At 37.3% G+C, this 22,291-nt stretch overlaps 2 protein-coding genes across 5 annotated transcripts; one reads left to right on the top strand and one right to left on the bottom strand.

Annotated features, from left to right (window-relative positions):
* Positions 1-1,569: 1,569 nt before the first annotated feature.
* Positions 1,570-6,717, bottom strand: tnfrsf1a (tumor necrosis factor receptor superfamily, member 1a). Its single transcript, XM_079626444.1, has 10 exons — positions 6,436-6,717; positions 5,941-6,026; positions 5,605-5,731; positions 5,213-5,341; positions 4,661-4,810; positions 4,473-4,554; positions 4,189-4,271; positions 3,799-3,947; positions 2,252-2,369; positions 1,570-2,127 (listed from the first exon to the last, which is right to left on the bottom strand). The coding sequence occupies exons 2-10, from the start codon at positions 5,971-5,973 to the stop codon at positions 1,826-1,828; spliced, it is 1,173 nt and encodes a 390-aa protein (XP_079482570.1). The 5' UTR covers positions 5,974-6,026; positions 6,436-6,717; the 3' UTR covers positions 1,570-1,825.
* Positions 5,974-22,118, top strand: LOC307005922 (tumor necrosis factor receptor superfamily member 14; the record flags this gene model as incomplete). Of its 4 annotated transcripts, none has more annotated exons than XM_079626456.1 (7): positions 5,974-6,071; positions 14,934-15,005; positions 16,668-16,795; positions 17,406-17,537; positions 19,777-19,941; positions 20,131-20,253; positions 21,948-22,086. In XM_079626456.1, exons 3-7 carry the CDS (start codon positions 16,672-16,674, stop codon positions 22,061-22,063), a joined length of 660 nt encoding a protein of 219 aa, XP_079482582.1. In that variant the 5' UTR covers positions 5,974-6,071; positions 14,934-15,005; positions 16,668-16,671. The 4 variants fall into 4 exon arrangements, with proteins under 4 accessions (XP_079482582.1, XP_079482585.1, XP_079482584.1 ...); XM_079626459.1 differs by having other exon boundaries at positions 5,978-6,071; positions 20,213-20,253; positions 21,948-22,118; XM_079626458.1 differs by lacking the exon at positions 5,974-6,071 and adding an exon at positions 10,140-10,216.
* Between the last annotated feature and the right edge of the window lie 173 nt (positions 22,119-22,291).

Here is a 22,291-nt window from a genome sequence, read left to right as displayed (position 1 = left end):
GAGGGGTCTTCACCGCCCTGGCCGCCCGAGGGGTCTTCACCGCCCTGGCCGCCCGAGGGGTCTTCACCGCCGTGGCCGCCCGAGGGGTCTTCACCGCCGTGGCCGCCCGAGGGGTCTTCACCGCCCTGGCCGCCCGAGGGGTCTTCTCCGCCCTGGCCGCCAGATGGACTGTCGTCTCCCCCCTGGCCGCCAGATGGACTGTCGTCTCCGCCCTGGCCACCAGATGGACTGTCGTCTCCGCCCTGGCCGCCAGATGGACTGTCGTCTCCGCCCTGGCCGCCAGATGGACTGTCGTCTCCGCCCTGGCCGCCAGATGGACTGTCGTCTCCGCCCTGGCCGCCCGATGGACTGTCTGCTTCGCCACGGCCGCCGGTTAGATTGTCATCCCCTGTTCCTGTTCCCCTTCATGGTCCTGGCCCTCCATCCCTCCCCCTGATCCTCCACCATTCTACCTCCCGCCTGGACTCTTGTTTTGTTTTTGTTTTTTTGTGGGTCTTGGAGCGTCTGGTAGCCGCTCCGTAGAGGGGGGATTATGTCACAGTGTCTGGTTTGTGTATTCCTGTTGTCCACTAGAGGTCCTCGTCCCCCACGGTGTCTGTCACATTATGAACTGCATTCCCCACAATCCTTGTCTGCACTAATCACTGTTCACTGCACTCAGCTGTTCCCCGTCATCATTGTTCCCAGCTGTTCCCTGTTTCATTGTTAGTTCTGTGTGTATATATACCCTGTCTGTTTCAGTGTTTGTCACGGAGTCCTTGTTAATGTCCCCACACTTCCGTTTCTGTTCCTGCCTGTTACTGTTCGTGTCTTGTGTTTTGGATTGCCTTATTGGACTTTCGACCCTTGCCTGGACTGACTGTGAGTACGGATTACCCTTCAATAAACTACTGCACTTGGATCTGTCTTCTCGTCTTGTGTGTGATCGTGACACTGTCAGGCTGGCGCTGTCGTCCTCACACTGCTATGACGTATGGTTCTGCGGTTCTGCAGTTGGACCTATCTCGTTTTTACTAACCCTCAAAAAGTGACAACTTTAATATGCTATATAAAAATATCTGTGGGGTATTTTGAGCTAAAACTTCACATACACACTCTGTGAACATGAGATATTTATTTTACATCTTGTGAAAAAGGCATTATACCACTCCTTAAGCAACATTATCTTGATACAAATCATCTGTGGTAAAATCAGCTTTATATTTGCACATGCACAACTTTAATGCTATTTTTTTTTTTTTGCTGAAGCACCATATTAAAAGCCCATGTGATACACAGAAAACATGGCAATTAAATATAGCTTTTATTTCAAAAATACTAAAAATATATCTATACAGCTGAAGGCATTTTTAGATAAATATCACAAAACATATCAAGAACATGATCAGGTCACTAACAATCTTCTTTAAAAAAAATTTAATAACCTTACTGATCTCCAACTTTTGAACAGTAGTGATACATTAATATGGTGAAATGTGACCTGGACGTGTTTTTGAGAGTTTTGTGCTATTATAAGGAGAACTGAGAAAGAATATCCATGATTATGTCATCTCCATTACATTTGTTTAAAAAAAATGACAACCCAAACCCCAGCCACCACACCACCCTTGTTCAGACTATAAACGTTGACAGCACTAGAAAAAGCTTTGATAAAATATATACATTCACTTAAAATTTTAGTGTGAAATCTTGAGACAACTGGAAATATGACATGGTGTTAAACAGCTGTAGATGCACTTCCACCCTCAATGGAATCCATTGGAATTTAGTGGAAGGTTAAGATCTCCATTAATGCCCTGTTCTCCATGTTCCTCCGATGGCCACATTATGAAGAGCTCGTGTCCTGCGAAAGGAACCTGTTCTCGATGTTGTCTGCACAGTTAACCAAATACATGTCCTTTAATGTTTCTATGAACATCTGGATGCGGTGATATGGCAACACATTGTTCCCTCCTCCACTGCCACTGTCACTCCAAACCTTCAGCATCTGATAGTGGGCATCCTTGCTGTTCCGGTGGTCTTGTTCTGCCCTGTCAATGTTCTGCTCAGAAACACCAAGCCGACGTGCAAGCTCCTTAAATCGCCCGATAGGGACCTCATCCAGCACAAAATAGAAGAACTCGTGAACTGCAAGAGCGATAGCCAGAGAAAGAAATGGGGGAGAGAAAGACAACAGACATGAATAATCTTTAACCGTCATTACTCAAGCCTCCAGGGGTTTGTGTGTAGAAACAAATACACACAGACATACTTTTGATCTCTCTTGGGACGCAGTCTGGGAGTTTTCTGTGCTGTTCTGGTTCGCATGGCTGACTTGTAAAAGGAACGCTCTCATTCATTTTGTCTGCTGGCACCGTGATGATAAATGTCTGTGAAAAACATCAAATAAACATAATTATTTAATAAGATGCATAAAACAACAATTTCAGTCGTATCCAACTCTTGGAGATTCTATGGGCAATCTTCTGACATACGCGAGAAACTGTCCATGAATTTTCTTGGCGATGATTTAAGTCGCCGGGTCTTTCCCCAACCCTCCTCATCACATGGCTTGGGACTCATATTACATACACACGCATTCACACCTACAGACAATTTAGCATCTCCAATTCACCTATACTGCATGTTTCTGGATTGTGGGGAAAACCAGAGACACATGCACATTCGAGAACATGCCGACTTTACACAGAACGGCCTCCTGGCTCAAACCAGGGACCTCCTTGCTGTGAGGGGACAATTCTACCCACTGAGCTTCTGTGCCGCCCGCATAAAACAATACAATAACCAATAACAACACCGGTCAAACAGATGTGACACATCGCACAATCTTGAAAAAATACATGTGTTCTATGAAGGTATTGCAGGAGTCCTATGGACTAATAATTATTTAGACATTTCTTTGATTTTTTTTTTACAACAAGGGTCTTCAATTTTTACAATAATTTTTTATTAAACAATATTTAATATATTCAAAGTTAACTTCAACCAAAGCTAGAGTTAACAAGCTAAATGGTTAATTGTCTCCACACATAACAAGTTATGTTAAATCATGACAACTCTCAAAATACTTTTAGCATGTTATTGAATATGAATATGTTATTGTATTTGATTATTGCTACTCCTGAGAGCACGTATGGACTTACTACTGCTAATAGATTCACAGACACGTTGCTGAGAGCATGTAAGGTATGCTGCTGCATGCATAGACATTAATCCTGTTGCAGATCTGTTGCAGATCCTAAAATGTAATCTTGGATAAATATTCTATGACTATGATCCTGAGCCCTGCTCTATCCATTCAGCAAGGGGTCTTGGGCTGAAAAAGTTCTACAACTTTATTTGATAAAGTATGAGAAAACACATATTTTAAAGAAATTAATACTTTTACTTTGCAAAGATGCATTGAATTGACCAAAACAGAAAATGTATTAAAAGAGAAAATGTATTACGGTTAAGCAGCACAACTGTTTTCAGCATTGCTAATAATAAGAAATGCTTCTTGATTTCTGAAGGATCATGTGACACTTCTAAAATAAGCCTTGGTGAGCAGAAGTATATACAGCACCAGTTTAGCACTATTATATGTCATTATTTTTTATTATGGGAAATTAGTTTGGTTAAGAGTCCAAAAGGAGGGGCCTCGCTAAAAAGTATACGTATTAGTATACATCATCAAAACTGAAGCATCTTCTGGTAAAACAGCACTACAGTAATTATGCGTTTTGCATCAAATGTGAATCATTCAGGAGATGAATGGTGTGTGGTGTCCTCGTGTCATAGGTTAATCGAGAATCGTACCTGATCTTCGGGAGCAGCTGATGATGACTGCGGTGACAATGCACGCTTCCTCTTCCTCTGAAGCCTGATGCCTTCATATAACATAAACACTCCCAATGCCACAACCGTGATGCATGCACAAACGGGAACCAGTACTGGAGATAATATGCCTGAAAAGGTCAATATGATGAGAAACACACAATTAAATTCAACTCTTACCTGAAGCCATGTTGTTTTTGGACCGCAGATACACTTTGCTTAGTCATGGCAGGGCAAAAATTCAAAAGAACACGAACGCTAAACGGGACTTCCCAAGATTACTCATGTTTTTCAGAGACTTCTGTCCTGGTTCTCTTTATCGTTACACTCTAAATTCATAGTTTCATGGCATCCACAATATGCAGTACTCACCTGAAGGACTTGTTGGATGGGAGGATTTAACAGGCATTGTTGGAGTGCTGGGTATGCACAAGTGTTTACACCATTCTCCACATCTATAGGGCATAGAGAAAACTTTACTAAACATGTTGATTATCCCTTAATTGATCTGTTAATTAGCCAGCAAAATAATCTTCATGGGCTAATTCAATACACTTCAGCGTTTGTGAAGAGCAGCAGGGAATACACTCTAGCATTAAAATGTAATAACTTAAACAAGTGCCAGCAGGGCTGACGAGTACTTAAGGGTGACTTACTCAACGCATGGCTTACAGGTTTTACTGTCAACAGGGTAATGATTTTCTATGCACGTACAGTTTGTATTCTGTTCCCCATAACCTGAAAAAAATGGAAACATTAACCAACGGTATCCTACAATGTAAATATAAGATTAACATATCACTTTATTTAATTTATGAAGCTTAATTAAGCTTGAGGAACTTACATTCCACAGTTTTAAACTGTCCAGATCCACATTTCTTACAGGGAAAACATTGCCATTCCTGGTAGTCTAATTTCTTCTTGTAATATCCAGGCTCACACACACACACCCTATTGGTATTTGGTTTACATGGTGATATCTCCTTGGAATGGACTGTGGATAAGTGACAGATGAAAGGCATATGAAAACATGGCAAAGATGGTATGAATTGGTTATGTGAAGTTTTTAACAATCATCCATTTAATGGGATACTTTCCTCCAAAAAAATAATTTACTCACCCTCATGTTCATCCATACATTTATAACTTACTTTCTTCTTTGGAACACAAAACAATATATTTTTTGTCAATACAATTAAAGTCATTGGAGTCCAATGTCATGTTGTACCCCATTGACAATCATTGTATGGACACACAACCTGTTAAAACATTTTTCAAAATATCTTGTGTGTTCCGCAGAAGAAAGAAAGTTATCATTTGGAACGATTTGAGGTTGAGTAAATGATGACAGAAAAATGATCCTTACAAAACAAGAAATACAAAAAATGGCATTCACGTTTGTTGCAACTCTGGCATCTGAAGCAGTTTGGATAGTAGTTTGATGTTTCCAGGTAGGTTCCAGTCTCACATGGCACACATTCAGACCTTTTTCCCCGTTCAGGGCATTTCGCTGTCAACTTAGACCCTAAAGTAGGAAACACGAGTAGAAAGGAGGAGGAAAAAAAAAACATCTATGGGAGCTGAACAAAATATTTCTGTGGAAAACACACCCTGTTGCTACATTATCCATTTAACGTGTTTTAAATGCTAACAGCTTTGCTCCATTATATGATTAATGTTCTTCTAACTAAAAACAAAACACTAATGCAAGAACATAAACTGGACATAAAGAGCAATTCCGTTGACACATTTCACATCTATAAACTAAAGCATTGAATTTTGCTTTACCTGGATGACATTTATCACAGCAGAATCCCTCGTCATTCCAGTATTCAGTATCAAGACATCTTGTTTTGTTTGCCCCGGCTCCACTATTTGGAAAATGTGATATTGTGTATGATTGGCTGATTAGAATCTGTGGGGAACACAAGATCATTTGGGTGAAAATGTCTGGGGAATTTACTGTGGCTATGCTTGGAATGACACGCAATTAATATTATGTTTAGAGTGCACACAATCCTGTATCAATATAACATTTTACAGCGTTATTTTACACGATAACCTGGGAACTTTTGAAAATGACGGCTTACTGCAGAGTAAATTGCTTTGCAAATCCTGTCTTACCAGCAATATAATGCAGAGCTGACATTTCCTCATGGCCGCTGTAGAGGGCGCTAAAGCAGCTTCTTACTTCACAAAACACACTGGCACTGTCCGGACAGGGCGGAGGATGAAAGAAGAGTGAATAAGTGCAGGTAACAGTAAATAATTACCGAATTATTCATTTCACAACATTGCATAGTCAAGACAATGCAAGAGTTATATGAACTCTTATTTCCTTGTTGGCCTATATATCAAGCAGAGTAGCCTATCATTACAGTAGGCTAGTCTAACCTGTTGCGAAATAATGCTTACATAAGAAACTGACAATCATATATAAACCACAGACAGTACAGATTTGTATTATTACTGGCAGATGAGACCCCCACAGAGACATGTAGACTAAAACATTTCCCCCCGTTTTAACTCTACGGCACAGTCTCGACGCCCACACTCACTTGAAAGTGCCTTAAGATAGCCAGAGATAAAGAGATTTAACTGAGAACAGCGTGAACTTACCTCCACTCATGGCGATGCAACGTTTTTCTTTATTATACTCCCAAACACTTTTTTTATCATCCTTACTGTAGCAAACAACTACAGAAAAGCGTGTTAAAAATCAGAGATTTGTAAAGTAAAACTACCGTCCATTTCCTCGGAGAAGGAAGGGCAGTCGTTGACTGGAAATGTTATGCGTCACAATAGTCCGCTCCTCCTCGCGTGCCTGTGTGGAAGGAATTCGAGCAGCGGGATGAAACCGAAAGTAGGCTAGGCTACTCTAAGCTTCTATTAGGCTACAGCATTGAGAAAGGTAGCCTACAGTCTTTACACAGTGATGGTGCCACATTGCAGAGCACAAAATGTGCTAAACGTTCATAGAGAAAGTATTAAAGCAAGCATTGCAATGTTGGAGAGTGTGTCCTTGTTACTGTGTGTTATATGTAGGCTACTTACCATAGTAATAAAAGTAATGATGCATAATTACATCATGCAACTAACCCTCAACCAAACCCTAACCCTACCCTAACCCTATATTGTAAGTAGCCTAGCCTACATGTTGTTAATTAATATTATACTCAGTACTTAAATTTAGGCCTATAATTACACTGTAAGGTGCTGATCACACAGAATGCGTTTTTCCATTCCAATGCGCTACTATTCCATTGTTTTTCTATGTAAACTAGATGGATGTGTATAACCATTGTGCTCGCGTTTTGTGCCTTGTGCATCGTCTCGTGCAAAAACGGCATTCTAAAGTTAAAATTAGTTAAACTTTTAAAAAACCCATCTTGAGATGTCATGATTCTTGTCTTGTGTGAACTTTTGTTATTTCCTGGTCTGTGCCATGTTTTGTAGTCCTTTGTAGGTTTTCTTGTTTAATATAGTCACCCCAGGTGTTTCTGATTAGCCACGCCCACTTGTTAAGCCGTTTACATCACGTCTGCCGAGCCAGAGACGGTTCATGTCACGTCTGCGGAGCCAGAGCCGGTTCATGCCCGGGGGCGGGGTTTATGTAAATTTTCGGGTTGGTGATGTCACTAACCCGGAAGGAATATCGTGTAGTCTCTACCAGCCGTTTGTTGTAGTCCTCTTCTTTAAAAGCAAATATCTTCCTTTGCTTTGAACTTTGAGTGTTGCAACTTTGCAGATGTTGTTTATGCTCAAACAGCAACATTACACACAAAAAGTGAAATCGTACTCAATCGCTAGCTCAAACTGCGGTGTCACATCGCATAACTCCCGCATCGCGATCGGCATCCGACGATGCTAGCGAAGCAGCCGCGCAAGAGAGAATGGGTCCAGTATCTGAGTGGATTATTATTACTATTGACCTACATATTTTGCCGCTATGTGAAAAAAAATATCCAGCAAAACGCGCCGGCGGTTGTGGAGTCCATGCAGGAAGAGCAGCGTTTGGCACACAAGTGCATGTAAACACTGGCGCCTAATTTCAAAGTCTGGTGGGAAGTTATGCAGTCCAGCAGTGCTGTTGCAACCGGCAACACTACACCTACGTACCATCCTAACCACTGAACACAGATAAAGCTAATGCTAAAAATCTACACTATCCTAACTGATGCAATACTATGCTACTAACTAACTATGCTTCTAACAATACTAACAACACTAACAACTATGCTAATTTACTACCTAAGCTACACGAAATAATCTAAATAACTATATAAATGCTATGCTAACTAGATGCTAAAATATGCTATCCTGATTGTTTTCAATACTAGTAATTTCCAACTCCTGACTCGCTACAGTGGTTTTGACGGAACCAGATGCTTTTATACCAGGGGCTGCCGAGGGCGTGGTGAGCTCGCACCAAGGGCGTGACTGAGTACCGTCACAGAGTACCCCTACGTCACAGAGTACCCCTACGTCACAGAGTACCCCTACGTCACAGAGTACCCCTACGTCACAGAGTACCCCTACTTCAGGAGATTCCGTTTAACCTGAAGAGGGCAGCACTCAGACATTTTTACACCATATATTTGAAAATTAAAACACTTTATACTCAAATGTTAAAAAATGTACTCGAATCAATGAACAGCATTTATGAAGCTCCATTCTTACAGATCATTAACTAAAAAAAGTTGTTTTAGTGTTTAGTTACCCTTTAAGTTATCCAAAAATGAAACAGCATAATGTCTTTCTTTCTTCCTAATTAAAAAAGAAAGACATTTTTAAGAATATTTTGGTATGTTGCAACTTGCATCTGGATTACCGAGTTAAGTGATTTGAACTTGAGAACTAGGTAAGATTGAATCTTTCAAAATGGGTTTGTAAATAGGATCAATTGATTAATTGATAAGATCTGACACAAATGACTTAGACATCGCTATAATTTGCTGGAATACACTTTGACTTTTACCCTGATTTGTCTGTTGTCAAAAGTTTGAGCCAGCCTGCAGATTTTTAATTGAGCGGAAGTACGTTGGAGGGCGGAGCCAGGCTTGCAGATTTTAGCCAGTCAGAGTAAATTTCACAAAAGAATTTGCGTAGTGTATGATGGGCATACAAATTATGAGCTCTAGACTGTTCCATCCAGTTGGAGGATATCAAACATGTCTGATATTTTGAGCCAATTTTGGAACACATCGTTTTGTATGTGCCTTTCTACTCTCATGAAGAGTCACAATATGGCTGCAGGAAACTAGTCATGGAACGCTTTTATCATATTCTATGGTGGTTGTGGGGCCCTCTTTAGGCTAGACATCTTCAGTCACCATGTATTGTCAATCCATGCAAATAGGAGTACAGTTCTTCAAAATGTCTAATTTTGTGTTGCATGTAGGGAAGAAAGTTTGACCTGAGAGTGAGTAAATGATGACAGAATTCTCATTTATGAGCGAACTATCCCTTTAAGTAATGGCACATTCTCATACCACTGCAGACTGCACATAAAAACACAAACATGGCTTATGTACATGCTTTTTTGAATTGCACAACAACTGAGGAAATGTTTTCATAGCTCATTTTGTCTTTATTTATTTTTCTCTAGGTGGAATATGAGCTAATAAGGCTCTTAAACTTTTCACTTCTAGGTTGAGGAAAAAGTTAAAGACTTCTTTTATAATAGCAGACAGAATGTTGCGCTTAGCTGCTGAGGCAAAGAAGTAACTTCCTCACCTCTGAAACCACATCCTGTCTCCATTTCCCCTGTGACCTGCAGTGTAACCATGGAGATTGTAAAAAAAAAAAAAAAAACTGCCCACGGATTGTTCTTTAACACAGTTCAAAGACTAATAAAAAAAGAACAAAACAAAACATGGTTCGGCTACTTGTGTATTAAATTTAGATGGCTTTTTATCTTTTTTACGTTTTGATATTTAATTTGCAATGCATACCACATGGCTAGAATGGCAAGATCCTGCTGTTTCATTAGCTTGACCAACAAGGCCAATACTGCACCCGCAGGGTTTGCTGGCAGATTAAACAGTTATTCTCATATAGGCTAATTTTAAAAATGGAGCGCGGTCGCTTTACTGCGAACAGAATGAACAGATTGAATTTAGGCTCAGGAATCGTAATAGACAAATAGCCTAACTTAAAGCTGCAGTCCGTAGTTTTTCCTCTTTGTTGCCATCTCTGTTTGAAATCTGCAGTTATTCGTGGAATTATCAACTTTACGTGGGTTCTGCCTCGCCACGGCACAGCGCGGATGAATCCAATGTTTTGAGGAGAATATGCGGCTGTCGATCGCCACGCCGGTGTGGCATTCGCAATCACAGATTCTACTTTTTGGAAGTATGACCAACATAAGAATTTTCACCAGAAAATGTAATCTGAACAAGTAAGTAACAACCACTTTTTTTCTGACCAACTAAGGGGGAAAAAAGCATTGCAGTAAATCGCGCTGATTAAATCTTATGATTGCTTATCATATCACTTCAAACTGTGCAAATTATACTTTGTTTTCAAATTGTTAATGGTAACAACATGAGCATTGCGTGACTACATTTAAAGGATTATGGGGATCACTTTCAAATAAAAATTTCCTGAAAAATATTCCTGGATTTTTCTCCATATAATGGACTTCAATGGAAACCAACAGTTTAAAGTTTCAAATGTCAGTCTCAATGCAGCTTCAAAGGCTCGACACAATCCCAGACGAGAAATAAGGGTCTTATCTAGCGAAACGATCGGGCATTTTCTAAAAAATAATTAATTATCTTACATCAAGTAATAATACAGCAGATGAAATAGATCTCCTCAAAGTGGTCTCTGATGGAGACCCCATTTCTTGGAGAGCATCATAATCTCAGAATACTCTGCCTAAAACTAAAACATCTGATTGGTTTGAGCGGTCATGCTCTCACAACATTGCAGTTCTTCATCATCATGAAAGTTTATTATCCGCATGTGTTTAAAAGCCATATCACCAGAGGCGGACAGAGTACACAGCTTAATTACTTGAGTAAAAGTACAGATACCCCTTGCTAAATTTTACTCAAGTACAAGTAAAAGTACTACAGCCAGATGTCTACTTAAGTAAAAGTACTGAAGTACTTGTTTTTAAAGTCGGCATGAAATCAAAATTGACCCTATTTACTTTGTTAGCGGATATTACTCGTCTTGTGGTGAACAATTAATCCGTGCAAGTTAATACACGGAAAAAAATTGTTTGCCGAAGTTATCTTTAATCAAAGTCTGAAAAGTTACTTCCGGGTCTGGAATGGTTATTTTTCTGATCACATAGGCTTGACGGCGTGGGTTGGTTAATCGCTTAACCACTCCCCTCAAACCGTTACTCTGCTATGGGCGAGAGGAGGAGCGCTACAGTAAAACCCTGCCCTCTGTTCAATATTCCGTTTCACTCGGAAATGCGTCACAACACTTGAGAAAAGTCGTTTGCAACTTCCGGTTCACGCGGACTTTAAAAGTACTTGAGTATCAAGAGTACAAGAGTACATTTTCTAAATATTGCATTACTACTGCCACAGTGCTTACATTTATGTACAGAAAACGTCCTACATAGAGTTATGAAAAATGTTAATGTTAATACTTTGGAGAATGTAAAAGGAATTGAAAGTAAAATCAAGTCATTTTCATATTTTTCATCATTTTCACCATGTTGCTTTATTTAACATTAAATAAAGGCAAGACAAGGTAATAGCACAATGGCAACGCTCTGACAAACCTCTGCTAGAGTTTTAATGGATTTTTTGCACCCATATTTGAACCTGACTGTGTTAAACACACATACTCAAGAACATCAAAGCAAATGCTCAGCTTACATTAATGTGTAATATCAGAAAAGAAAATTCAGCTAACAATTGTGTGTACATGTGAGTTTCTCTGTTTTTCATCAATCAAATCAATAAACCTAAACCAGCAAAGAAGGCAATATGTTCTGACACACCTCTGAACCTGAATCTGAAAGCTGATTGCTGATAGGCTGTCCCAATCAGTGGCGCCTGCACAATCCAGTCACGTTTGAGAGGGAAACAACAAATTGAGGGTTTCCGAGATTTTTTCTTTTTCTTTTTTTTTTTCGAATAAGTAACGGGTACTCAGTACTCACGGCTATGGATAGAAATGTAGTGGAGTAAAGAGTACAATATTTGCTTCTCAAATGTACTTGAGTAAAGTCATGAGTACTCCCCAAAAATGATACTCGAGTAAAGTACAGATCCCTCAAAACTGGACTTAAAGGGTTAGTTCACCCAAAATTGAAAATAAAGTCATTAATGACTCACCCTCATGTCGTTCTAAGCCCGTAAGACCTCCGTTCATCTTCGGAACGCAGTTTAAGATATTTTAGATTTAGTCCGAGAGCATTCTGTCCCTCCATTGAAAATGTATATACAGTATACTGTCCATGTCCATTAAGGTAATAAAAACATCATCAAAGTAGTCCATGTGACATCAGTGGGTTAGTTAGAAGTTTTTGAAGCATCGAAAATACTTTTTGGTCCAAAAATTACACAAAATAAGACTTTATTCAGCATTGTATTCTCTCCCGGGTCTGTTGTCTGTGTACAGCTCACTTTATGCTCCATCAGCCATGGGCGCCGTATAGGGGGGAAAAGTTAGGACGATTCCAAGGGCCCCTGACTGACAGGGGCCCCAACAAATACGTAAAAAGTAATTTAATTTTTTTATTATATTATACACTATATAAACCATCATCATTGAGTATATTTCAAATAATAATACAATTAATGATGTCTTTGATTGTACTTATTTTGGCAATAAAAGTTAAATATCCCAATTAACCAAAAAGTAAACATCCACCCCCCTTTATCTGCATGAAATGGTTTGGTCCTGGCTTAGCGCGCACACTCATCAGTAGCCGCGTTTCTATACAGATTTGCTCTCTTTATTAGAACATTATTTTCTCTCTTTCGTTTTTTTGAAAAACAGATTTTCTTTTACTATGCAACTTTGTGGTTTCTGGTGTTTCTGGCAACTAAACACCGTCATCCGTGTTTCAATTACCCTTCAAATTGCGCAAATTGAAATGAGGTGGTTTTTCAGGCAATTTTGAAAAATAAATATTTCGCAAAACTGCAATGGAAACGTTTTTTGCGCATTTACACTCACATGATGTAGATGGTGCGGTGTGTTCGGACAGAATACGAGACGAGTTGTTTATTAAATTCATAAGACAAAAGAATTACAGGAATACTGGTGTATTTCAATTTATTTTTAGAAGCTTGCACACGTTTTACACGTCAACTTTATTTTGTTGTTGGCATATATGTGCAGTTAAGTTAAAAAATCTGATGTTTTTATTCTTTTGAGATGATGATGTTCATTTATTTTGATTAAAAAGTTAATATATATTTAGGTTTTTAATTATTATTATTTTTTTAATCTGTCATTAATTTTACAATAAAAATACATTGAGACTGTAAAGGATTGCTTTAAGGACATCTTTATGGTGGCTTTTAATCTTGCATCAAATAATGAATTGCATACTGTATGTAGAATTGCATTTACAAATCACCAGCAGTAAATATTGTGCTAGTACTAGTATTGAACTACAAGAAGCAAGACAGTTGCAAGCATTTGATTAGAGTTATGTAAAGCATCTGATGGGACAGGTACGTCCTAGAGATCTGGTGACAACAGCTGTGCAGGGGGGGCCCAATGTTATTTTTTTGTCATGGGGCCCAAAATTCCTGGCGGCACCCCTGCCATCAGCAATCGACTCGTGGACGGGCATAAGCATTTGTGACATCACATTGCATAGAAACCAAACGGCTTGTTCTGAGACACTGGCTATGATTAATGGGGATTAAAAAAAGAGGAGTTGGTGGATTTGTATCATTATAGGGTGGTTGTATGCACACACTACCAACATACATGCTCAAACACCATTTTAAAAGTGAATTCTGATTCCTGATATCCTGATCTGGATACTGAACTTGCAGTATAAAGGAGAACACAGGTTCTCTGCAAGAGATGACCAGTTTACTAAAATGACAAATGCAAATCCAAAAAGAAAATATTCCATTATCTGTCAGGATTTTCATCTGCAGCCCTTAACTCAAAAGAACATCAGTTATTTCACAATTTGCTATCAGATGTCACTCATAAGGGAAAGTGTGAAATACAAAGCACACTGCCACACCACAGTAACATTTTTGACAGAATAGCAAATCAAATTGATTAATTATCTGACATCATTGAAGAGGGGTCTCACTCATAAGGGGGAAAACTCTTTTCAAAACTCTTTTCACTAGAGTTCTTTAAGGTCACATGCCAGTCAGCAGGTGATGTTATCTGCATTTCACAATATATCTTAGTGGTTGTAGTGATGTTGTGGTAAAGCCCTCCTTTTACTGTAAACACTTAACTGCACTTGTGTGAGTGTGCACGTGTGCTATAGTGGCATGTCTACAAGAAAGACATGACTCTTCACTCTTAGTGGTATCCGTTCTGAAGAAAACCAACGAGTTGACAGCTCATATGTGAAGAACAGTTGGGGAGACACATTAAGATAAAACAAAGTGAATATTATGCTTTGTAAAATAATCCACCAAAAACCCATTGAGGCAGATTTCAGACATAATGTACTTTACACTAACCAGTCTTTGTCTTCATCTTCATTAGTCTGAGCTCAGGATAAAATGATGAGCTTTATGGATTCTGTGTGATCGGACGTTATTTCACCATTGACCTCACTACTAATCTCATGTCTCAGTATGAGTAGCTGTTGTAGTGCTAGCGTCTTCTTTTTTTTTACTCATGGTTTTAGTCAGAATGAGACTAGAGTGTTTTTTGTGCGTATGTATTTGTTTCAAAGAGAGTGAGAAAGGAGAGAAAGAGAGAGTTTGTTTTGGAACTATTTGAAAGTTAAAACACGATGTAAAACATTTGATGGAAACTTTGGGGTAGGAAAAAGAGGCGCAGGAGAAATATTGACAGAGAGCAATGCTGCTTCTGTTGGGGGTCCTATACGGCAGTCATCAATAACGTTTGCTGAACCTAGTTCATAGATGACTCATCGTGACATTTTGATAAAGATTTATTGCTGAAATGTTGTCCCCTCATCTTCAAAGTTTCAGAGGGGCCTGACTAACTCACATCTCTCGTCTCGTTCTCACTGACTCCCTCTTGTACACTGTTTCAAGGTAAGACTTTACTCTTTCTCATTGTGAATAGCCTATAAAAGGATTTAACAGGTATGGTAAAAAAAATAGCAAGCTAGTTAAAATGTTACAAATGTTTATATCAATGTTAATTCAAAGTTCAAGCGAATAAAAATTAAAGGCTCAAATATAGGCTATACACACAACTGGGTCAAGCTGAATTTAGTAAGTCAGCGAGGGTCGTCAATTCTGGTTTATATTGTAAGAATGCTCAAAAGATTGTTGTATAATCTTATTCCATTCACTTATGTATGTACTTATGTAACGTTATTCCATTCACATATGGTAGTCTATAGACTAGAGGACGTTAGGCTAGGCTAACCTATTGTTCGTTATAACAACATTTTATTAGTTTTGGAATAAAATTATTATAACTTATCAAAACCTAGGCTAGGTAAAAATACATTTCATCGCTGTCAGACGATGTATCTCCATATTTTGTCTTTTTTTCATAAATGATCAGGTGTGTTTGACTTGAGGCAGTGATGCACAGACCAATTGGTGTATTGACGTCAAGTACCGCGAGAGTGATTCGAAAGCATACGGAGCCGTCTGTTCTCTAATCACTCTCGCGGTACTTTGATATCAGGTTGCCAATCACCGGTCTGCGCATCGCCGCCTCAAGTCAAACACTATAGTCACTCGTTATGTCTGTCTGTGGGTTTTGCAAATATTTAACCAACAAAAAGTATTAAGTAGATCTTGTGACTAAGCCTAATCGTGACTTGTAACTCAATTGGATCATCAAACTATAGGTAAATAGTCTATGGTAAAACCTCATAAACCCACCTATATGATGAATGAATTGCCGAATGCAGTTTGGACCGTCTCTGCTTGTCTGCAATGCAAGAGTAAATAAAGAACGGTTTGTTTGAATAAGTAGCCTACAGCATTTTCTTTACTCAAGAAACGCCATAGCCTATTCAGATCAATGTTTTATGTATGCGTATCTGAGGAGTGCAGTTTCTAGCAGTCGTAAATAGCCTGTGTGTAGCAATCTTTTATAATAACATAAGCTTTTGACAAATTGATAGATAAAACGGAGCGCATAGTACAGTAAATTTTATAACCTGTTAATGCGACGCACTTACTGCCTCAGATGGCCGTTGTAATGACGGACAAATTCTCAGAAATTTCCAGAAAAGCACTGGTCAAAAACCTTGTAACTCCATTCGAGCTTGAATTTGGGTAAAAATGCTAATAATATAATAACACATGCATCATAAAGCCACAATATCAACTTAGTTTGTCGACGCTGTGTAATTATTTAAAAAAGACAATAAATACATTTTTTATGTATTTCAATATGTGCAATGCAATATGTGTGTGTTGTATTTAGCATAAATTGCATTTAGCAAATTATAAATATTGTAGTGTAGCCTATATGTATTTGATCATAACTAAAATATCTTAAAATAAATTAAGAACTTAAGATGAATGGAAAAAAGTTAGATATCAATAATTAGTAGGCCTAGGCTACATTAAGTATTTAAAAAGAAAAGCCATCTTTATCAGTCATTTACAGCCAAGTAATACATTTATACATTTGAATGACTCTTTACATACACTGCTAACACATTTAAAGTCATTCCAGGTATCATGTGTCATTCTGAACCTTCACAAACTTCTTTTTTTCTCTTCCAGTAAGATGCTTGCCCTGTTCATTGTCCTTCTGCTCTCGTCACATGTCCTTCCTCTCGTCCAATCACTGACATGCGATGAAAGCACAGAGTACTTAGAACATGATCAGTGCTGCAAAAAATGTGAACCAGGTAAATGAAATGCTGCCTCATCACTGTGAGTGTAATCATAAGACAGTTTGAGGAGAAATGAGCACGGTTGAGTCAGAGTTGAACTTGAGAAGAGTTAAAATGAGCTAAGCTATCATCAGTTACATATACTGTCTATGATCAGTTAAGATTCGATAATTAACATGATAAATGGAGTTGAGTATAGAGGGCTGTATTGAGTTAAACAAACATGTATGAACCAAATACGTGTGATATTAAGCAGGAAAATCTCAAATAGGAATAATCTAATTTTAGAGACTAAATTGATCGCAGACGGTTTATGCAGACTTAATCAAGGCATTTCAATTGAAAAAGACTGGATGTACTCTTTGAAAATATCAAAACCAACTGTATTATTTAGGAATATTTCAGGGTTCAGTTGATCTATGGTTTAATGACATTTACCTTACGTCTTAGAATGACACATCAGGTTTCTCGAATGAGGATGACTTGTTCTCTGAACTCGAACTGGTAAACTCAAACTAGTCAGTGTTGAATGTTATCATTTTGCCTGTATAGCAGCTGAGTCAGCGTGATTCTGCCAGTACATCTCATTACATGTGTTTCCCTGTCTTTGTGTGTGTTTAAACAGGACAAATTATGGTAGCGAGATGCGGAACAAGCTCACCTGATACTCCGTGTCGCACATGCGGAAAGGACTACTACATGGACGTCTATAATGAAAATTTTCAATGTCATCATTGCACGACGTGCACCAAAGAACGTACGTCCACTCCATTTCTTTGTTTGTGATGTCACGAGTTTTATGTCCATACAATGATTCGTTTGGCTGTGTTCTGAATCTTCAGATGAATCAGTAAACTAGAAATACCAAACATGACAGTAAAACAAGACGGGGGCTTCCCCTTCAGTAGATCATGGTGGGTTTTTAGTACGGAGGTAGGTGGGGGTCTGAGAAATGTCTGAGTGTCTGGCAACGAACATGAAATGGGACAGCAAATGTTAAAAATACACGTGTAGCTCTGGAAAAAAATGGCACCTGAGCAACGGAATTTATTTTTCGGAACGGAAATAACTGCCTACTGAGATGTCTGAGATGTTTTGATATGCAAATGCCTTGCTAAATCACTGTGAAAAAAGATATGATCAATCAATATGTTTTTACATTGCTTTACTCATAAAAATGAGTTAAGCAATTTTCAACTTTTTTAAATAAGTTATTCAAGATTCAAATCATTTTTTAAGTCAGTGTAATGTAATTTAAGTGGAAATGACTTAAACATCCAAGTTGATTGTACTTAAAAATGTAAGGCAGCAAAAAAATTTAAAGTGTAGATTCAATTTGACGATTAAACATCAAGGACAAACAAAATACTTGTAAAAAGGTAGTTGGAAGAAAAGGACAGGAAGTATAAGTAATGTTTGAAGTAACTGAACAAAGAAATATTGCTGATATGATTGGGACCCTGCTAAAAAAGACAAGCATACATTTCCATTGACCAAATAGACAAACTAAAACATCCCATTTAAACCAGCAACATTCCATGCTGGTGACCAACAATGCTGAACTGTTTTTTAAGAGTGGAAGTGAATTCTGTACAAATGTTGTTTACAATATGAATATGACTGCTGCATCCTGTAAATTATGCAGAAAGTTTGCACATGATTCTGTGAAACATGTGCCAAATGATTCTTTAGCTCAGATTGGAGACGCTTAAGGTCACATAACCAGGCAAGAGTCTTGTGATAAAAAAAAGATGAGTAGAAATGAAAAGTGAATATCCTGAGGTGGATCGAGAAGTTAATTGTGAGTCAGCAGAAAAAAAAAACCTGTGTTTGAGTTTGCTGTTTTATTTTGACACTAATTGTGTCTCGGTGAAATGACTCTGCTTTAGTAAGCAATCACGTGGTACAGGTGTGTCTTTGGGGTTGGTTTGTACTCAAACTAACAGATTTCAGATTTTTTTTTGTTATATGAAGGTCACATTGTTTTTTTATTTTTAAATCTACTTTTCAAATGCGTTTAAAAAAAAATTATGTGTACATTTTACAGTTTTAAGGTCCATTCACACCAAGGACGGTAACTATAAAGATAACGATAAAGATGTAGTTCTAAAAATCATTCACAATATTAAAGAATAGCAGAGTTCACGCCACAGCTTTAACAATAACGCCACAGCCACAGAGTAGCCTACGATATCGTTGGAATCACTTTCAGAAAGATTTCATCCAGCTGCTGATAAAAACATTGACAGCCAATCAGAATCAATCCTGCTAGATCTAGCTCGAGCATTTAAAGTGACAGATGCGCTTATAATAAACAGAACAATGTCGACCGATGGTGTGGACGCTATTATAGTAATCTGAATAGTTAGCGTTCTTGGTGAGAAAACAAATTTTATAACCATTTATACATAAATATGAATGTTGTAGGAAACAGTTTTGCTGTTGTACTTGGTTACATACTGTATGCTACATACTGTAGTTACAGCTTTTATAGTTTTACTAGTTTCCAAGACCATAAGTTTAAGAATAGCTACAAAAATGAACCATACAAATAATATTATAGCATTTACGCTATTATGATTCAAATAAAGAGAATAATCAGCAAACTATTTCAATAGTTTTTGTGTAAATTTATTTATGTTCAGATTAGAGCATATTTGAGATGAAGTGTGATAAAACAAAGAAAAGTAAAGGTAAATTTGAATATTGATTATTGAACATTGTGGGTCATTTCTAATGAAACACTGGTTGTGTAAAATTTTGCCATTTTTTTAATTCTGTATATAAATAAATAAAAATATGATATTAGCAATAAAACAAAAAGAATAGTGATTTGATATATAGTGGAAATTACATTTTAAAATAATGTTCAGGAAAAAAACTAAATTGAATGATCTAGTGAGTGATTTAAGGAAGTAGGACCACAGTTGAAGAAACACAGATGGACACATACAGTTCTACAGTACATAACCCTTTTCACTGTTTTGATTTTGCAGATATGAAGTATGAGAAGGAATGCTCACCGAAAAGAGATGCTGTGTGTACATGTGATGAGGGCTACATTTGCAGTGACGGCAAATGCGAGATGTGTGAGAAAAAACCCGAGACATATACTCCGTCCCCTCGTCCTGCTGATATTGGAACAGCACCGCACACCCAGAGTAAGTGTCTGAACCCTGACGCGCTGTTCTCAGCCTGTTATATTCATTTTATAACCATTTACATAAATTTGGACTGTTGTGGTATTTCCAGCTGACAGACTGTCACACACACAGTTCTCTACTGACCTGTTTACTCTTTCTCTCTCCTTTTCTCCATTCATTTGCTCCCTTTCTATCAACCTCTTCCAGATAATGTGTGGATCTCGGTGAGTCTGTGTTTTGCATGTGTGTGTGTGTGCGTTCTGTTCACCTGTTTCCTTCTTGTCAGCAGACATGCACGACCATGTGGATGGATCATGTCAGCATCAACCGGTCAGTCCCACTATAATTCACAAACAAAACCGCTGAAGTGCTCTTTATACTCTTGCATGACTTCTTGAGACACTGACATTCCAATGCATGAACAGTATGTTAGGGCATTTTTTAGACCTGTAAATTGTTTGCTTTGTTCTCAAACAGGGACTTAATTTGTTACAGTGTAGCAATTTCTTTCTGGTTCGGTTCACTTTTACGAAGCAACATTTCAAAGCATACCAAAATGTGTTTATGCAAGTCACATGTGAGAAAATGTATCCTCTTATTGGTCAGTTTCCTCTGCATCATCCATCAAGATGGATTGATAAGTTTGCTCCGCAAGCTTATTGTGGCTTTATCTGTAGCTGTGGTGACACTCGCAAACACTTATAAGAATGTAGAATGCTTTTCAATAAAAAAAAAGATCATGCCTAACAGGTGGAATATAATATAATATCTGTGATGGACTAATCAACTGTTCAGAGTGTTGTTTATAATATATTTATTCGAAATAATATAATATAATATCTGTGATGGACTGATCAACTGTTCAGAGTGTTGTTTATAATATATTTATTCGAAATAATATAATATAATATCTGTGATGGACTGATCAACTGTTCAGAGTGTTGTTTATAATATATTTATTCAAAATAATATAATATAATATATAATATAATATCTGTGATGGACTGACCAACTTTTCAGAGTGTTGTTTATAATATATTTATTCAAAATAATATAATATAATATATAAAATAATATCTGTGATGGACTGACCAACTTTTCAGAGTGTTGTTTATAATATATTTATTCAAAATAATATAATATAATATATAATATAATATCTGTGATGGACTGACCAACTTTTCAGAGTGTTGTTTATAATATATTTATTCAAAATAATATAATATAATATATAATATAATATCTGTGATGGACTGATCAACTGTTCAGAGTGTTGTTTATAATATATTTATTAGAAGTAGTATTATATTATATTATTAGAAATAATATTATATAATACAATATAATATAATATCTGTGATGGACTGATCAACTGTTCAGAGTGTTGTTTATAATATATTTATTCGAAATAATATAATATAATATAATATAATATCTGTGATGGACTGACCAACTGTTCAGAGTGTTGTTTATAATATATTTATTAGAAGTATTATATTATATTATTAGAAATAATATTATATAATATAATACAATATAATATAATATCTGTGATGGACTGACCAACTGTTCAGAGTTTTGTTTATAATATATTCATATAATATAATATAATATAATCTGTGATGGACTGACCAACTGATCAGAGTTTTGTTTATAATATATTCATTACAAATAATATAATATAATATTATATTATCTGTGAATGACTGACCAACTGTTCAGAGTGGTGTTTATAATACCGGTATATGCATTAGAAATAATATAATACAGTAATATTATATTTTATTATTATTATATTAATTAAATTATTTTAATTATATTAATTATTATATTATACATAACATACATTATTTATAAATCACTTCTATAGTAATTTCATTGTAATATGTGATCAAATTTTGTGGTTTCTATATATATATACATTTTGAGTTTAATATTTCACTCAACATATTAAAACATGGCATGAAATTGTACTGCATAGCAGGAATGAGTATTTAATAATGTGTATCGTTCTGGGTCTTCAGATCTCTGGCCCTCCAAAAAGAGCAACTCTGGATCCAGTCAGTGCACAGAGGAAGAGGAGGTACCAATGCCAGTGCAGGAGGTGTGTGGAAAGACAGAGAAACTGGAGGATGTCTGAGAAAGGAGGAGCAAGAAGGCCGCTGATGCGTCTACGGATTGAGTACTTGCTTTAGGACTAATCTGCTGCTGCCATTTACTCAAGAGAAGAGTGAGAGGTGAAGAGTGGCTCGTCTGAAGCTTCTGTGAGAATGACAGTGCATCCTGAGAAACGCTGAGAGACACTGCACACAAAGACTCACTCAACATTCGACATAGAGCTAATCTTTAGGTTATTTTCTCTGCACAC

Source organism: Phoxinus phoxinus, assembly GCF_949152265.1.
Source record: "Phoxinus phoxinus genome assembly, chromosome: 10".
Lineage (NCBI taxonomy): Eukaryota > Metazoa > Chordata > Actinopteri > Cypriniformes > Leuciscidae > Phoxinus > Phoxinus phoxinus.
The sequence above is the reverse complement of the archived record's forward strand: the minus strand, read 5'-3'. Positions and strand labels throughout refer to the sequence as shown.

Excerpts from the sequence above, each read along its gene's own strand:
- tnfrsf1a (XM_079626444.1), bottom strand. The coding sequence starts at position 5,973 with ATGAGGAAATGTCAGCTCTGCATTATATTGCTG. Across the intron at positions 3,948-4,188 it reads CCATCCAACAAGTCCTTCAG|GCATATTATCTCCAGTACTG; the intron begins GTGAGTACTGCA and ends TGACCTTTTCAG. Across the intron at positions 2,370-3,798 it reads CAGCTGCTCCCGAAGATCAG|ACATTTATCATCACGGTGCC; the intron begins GTACGATTCTCG and ends TGTTTTTCACAG.